The following is a 3327-nucleotide window of genomic DNA, read 5'->3' as shown; positions in this document are numbered from 1 at the left end:
ATCCATGTCACAAAGATACTTTTTGTGCAAGCAACCAACAATTACGGGGGCACTTTTTCTTAGCGCATGGCTGAGAATTTGTAAAGTGGTGTTTTTCGAGCAACTTTTGCTTCCCTTCTGTTTGTGAGCTGGTCGGCATAAATATGCTTATAAGCTGAAAAGAAGTATCCGCAGAGAGGCGCGGAGAAGTGAACATGGAAATGACCAGACCACTGTTTTTAGGAGCCAGAACAAGGATACTTGACGTCGTCCAGCTTCAGGTATTGCCTGATATGCAGCCAACAGTCCGTATTCAGGTCATCCAGCTGCGTCCCCCCGTCCTCACGAGGATGACAGACGACTCTCTCCCGGACGACGCCAGCAGCTCGCATGAAGTCGTCCATCTCTTGGATGGACCGCAGTGCCGATGTAATCATCCCCGCTGCGTCGGCTTCGCTAACGGCTGCGAGCTCGGCGAACTCTTGCACGAGGGCTGCATGCTGGGAAACTGTCTCCAGAGCAGTGGCACAGTACCTGCGAAGCAGAACGACCAGTTATAAAGGCAGTAGGCAGCCCAAATGGGCAGTACCTATTAGGGAGTTTAAGCCGGAGATTTCCAGACCTTTTTATCAAGGGTTATGGGTTCTTATATATAACTTGTCCTGGATAAGGCAGTAGGAAGACCAAGTGTGTAGAACCTATTAGGGAGTTTAATGCAAAGATTTCCAGTCCTCTTTATTCAAGATTAAGGGTTTTTAAGTAGAAATTGTCCGGGATAAGGCAGTAGGCGGATAAAGTGTGTAGAACCTTTTAGAGAGTTTAAGCTCGAGATTTCCATACCTTTTTATCGACGATTAAGTTCTCTTAAATATAAATTCTCCGGGGCGTAAGTAAAATAAGAGGACCTGGGTAGCAAGAAAACTGCCTATTTTTGTGCGACAATATTTCGCGGTAGGACAGGGCAAATTGGAAAGATATGGAAAGGCCTTGCTCCTTGAGTGCATGGGCGCAGTCAGGCTTATGATTATCATTTTACTGAAGTCAGGAGAGTATCTCCTAGAAATGAGCTCTCACAGGCTGCAGGAACCGCGACCAGTTTTCAGTGAACGAAGAATTGTCACAAATTAGTATCAACAGCTCAGAACATCGTTATATATGCAGTCACAACCAAGGATGCAGCCACTTGAGGGGTTATGCGCTCACTATCTAGGTAGTGTCTTAACTTGCGACACTAAAGCATTTAATATATTTGTTTTTTACAAGTACGGCTTCCACAGCGTGAGCGCATAAGGTGTGATATTTTTTCAAGAACTTTGCAATAACACTTGCCACTAGGATAAATTTATACAATTTTGACTGCATGGAAAAGTTACTTATTTTGGTACTCATGCGAAATATTTTAGTTAGCCTATAGATTCATCAACTAGAAGCAGGCGGGTCGTTCCACAGCGCGAAATTTTCTTACTTGTCAAACACAGAAGCCCTCGCAAACAGTAGAGCACGGTCGACGAGGGTCCTGTTCCTGCGAGCTGTGTCCATGATTGAGAACCAGTTTTCAAAGGGTTCTATCTCGGTATGTAGAACAACTCGAGTTAGCGTGTAGTTGGCTGTAATGTCCGCCGACAAGCGACGCACAAAGGTGGTTGATAATAGAGGTTCTTGAAACGATACCTTGAGACGCCTGATGTTCGTGCTTTCCTTGATGGCGTCAGCGGTTCTTTGTAGATTTTCCACCTCCATGTCATTGATGAAAATTTCCAGTTCAACGATGCTGGAATTTTGCGACAGTGATTGGAGAATGTTGGTCCACCAGATGCTGGGAAAGTTTTCAAATGTCCTATAATACGGCACGAATATAGTTAGTGTTCGTATCGTCTGCGTTGCTGCAACATAGTTAGCAACAGCTAAAGCATGGTCTAGGTCATATGGGGATATCATAAAGCTGATCTTTTTCACTCGAGTGAATGTTGGTAACCGCTCTAGAAGGGCGCGCTCAAACACTAAAGGTGTCCAGCTGGAGAGGCATATTCCTGTGAAAGCTTTGCATTCTTCAAGATTGGTGTTCTCATCCCAAAAGCAGGTTCCCAGGAAAACCTTCTCTTCAGCGCCACTTCCCATCAGGAGTCTGCAGAGATTTTTCAACAGCGGTGCGTTTCGCGGAGATGAGAGAACATTTATCTTTAACGCTCTCTGCGGTGGTAGTGCCTTAAAAAGATGTTTCCATAAGGCAGGTCCCCAAATGTCAAGCGCTAGGCTGAGCTCTTCCAGAGATTTGTTCTGTGCGATTGCATCGACACACCTCTCGCTAACAATCTGGCGTTGACGGGATGAGTTTTCTGTTAACGGTCCTAAGTGCAGAATGCTCAACACTGCATTTTTTACGAAGACCTTTGTCAAGGCATCAACGCAAATGTCGTCAATTTTAAAATTCTTCAGTGTTACGCAAGTCAGAGATCTGTTGACGGTTAACGCTCTCAAAATGCTGTTTAGCCACGACTGTGAGTCATCTTCGGATGCAGCCACAATTTTTAGACTCGTTAGCGTTACAGTAGTTTTTAGGTAGTCTTCAAAAGCGTGTTTGTATGGGCCGTATCTAGCATCGTACCGAAGACTAAGAACCCGCAGGGTCGAGTTCGCAGTGAGGGCTTCGAAAAATGTCATTTCAGCGCGGTTGCCGTCTATGCGCTCAGCAGATGTGTGCAAGTGAGTCAGCGAAGTGGTAGTGCGGAGAAGTTTAGAGATCGCACCAAGAAGCTTTGCAGGGCAAGATTCATTTGAGGTGCATACAAGTTTTTCCAAGTGACTCAGTTTGGGTACGGCCTGGCGAAGGTTTTCGAGGAAGCCTGTGCGTAGATCATCAAGGTTCAGTGACTTCAGGGTTCTGTTTGAGTAAAGAATGCAGGCAAATATGTCCGGGTACATCATCAGAATATCAGGATGTGCTTCGAACGACACCACGCAGTGATGATGGTGGAGAAGCCAATAAACCAGGGTGGCGCCTTGGTGTGCCCGAGTCTGGTTTAACTCGTAAAGACGGAAGCCGTCGACTTCAGTGGTGGATAAGCTCAGCTGTCCGTTTGATGTTGGCGAGACCCGCAGTTCAAGATGGACGTACAACAGGAATTCGTTCCATAGGGAAAGCTGCCGGGCAATGTGGCATGTGGTGATTGTCGAAGCCGAACAGGGCGCACGGTAGTCGATCTTTCGTCCCGAGAAGGGACCCCTGGCTGTCTCAATGTTGGCCAATCGGACCCAGTCCAGTCGCCTAAGTTCCGTCTCATGATGTCCCATTCTTGTGGTGCACTGCGTCCGGGACTGTTTGAGCTGGACGAAAAAATGAGAGCGGTT

The 3327-nt window shown here is 46.6% G+C and overlaps 1 protein-coding gene across 1 annotated transcript; it reads right to left on the bottom strand.

Moving 5' to 3' along the window:
• Window positions 1-218: 218 nt before the first annotated feature.
• LOC149358145 (uncharacterized) lies at window positions 219-3327 on the bottom strand. The gene is made up of 2 exons (XM_089578030.1): window positions 1445-3327; window positions 219-513 (listed from the first exon to the last, which is right to left on the bottom strand). Exons 1-2 carry the CDS (start codon window positions 3268-3270, stop codon window positions 219-221), a joined length of 2121 nt encoding a protein of 706 aa, XP_089434156.1. The 5' UTR covers window positions 3271-3327.

This window comes from Amblyomma mixtum, chromosome 3, assembly GCF_055824585.1.
Source record: "Amblyomma mixtum isolate Tamu chromosome 3, ASM5582458v1, whole genome shotgun sequence".
Lineage (NCBI taxonomy): Eukaryota > Metazoa > Arthropoda > Arachnida > Ixodida > Ixodidae > Amblyomma > Amblyomma mixtum.
The sequence above is the reverse complement of the archived record's forward strand: the minus strand, read 5'-3'. Positions and strand labels throughout refer to the sequence as shown.

Excerpts from the sequence above, each read along its gene's own strand:
- LOC149358145 (XM_089578030.1), bottom strand. The coding sequence starts at position 3,270 with ATGGGACATCATGAGACGGAACTTAGGCGACTGGACTGGGTCCGATTG. Across the intron at positions 514-1,444 it reads AGGGCTTCTGTGTTTGACAA|GTACTGTGCCACTGCTCTGG; the intron begins GTAAGAAAATTT and ends TCTGCTTCGCAG.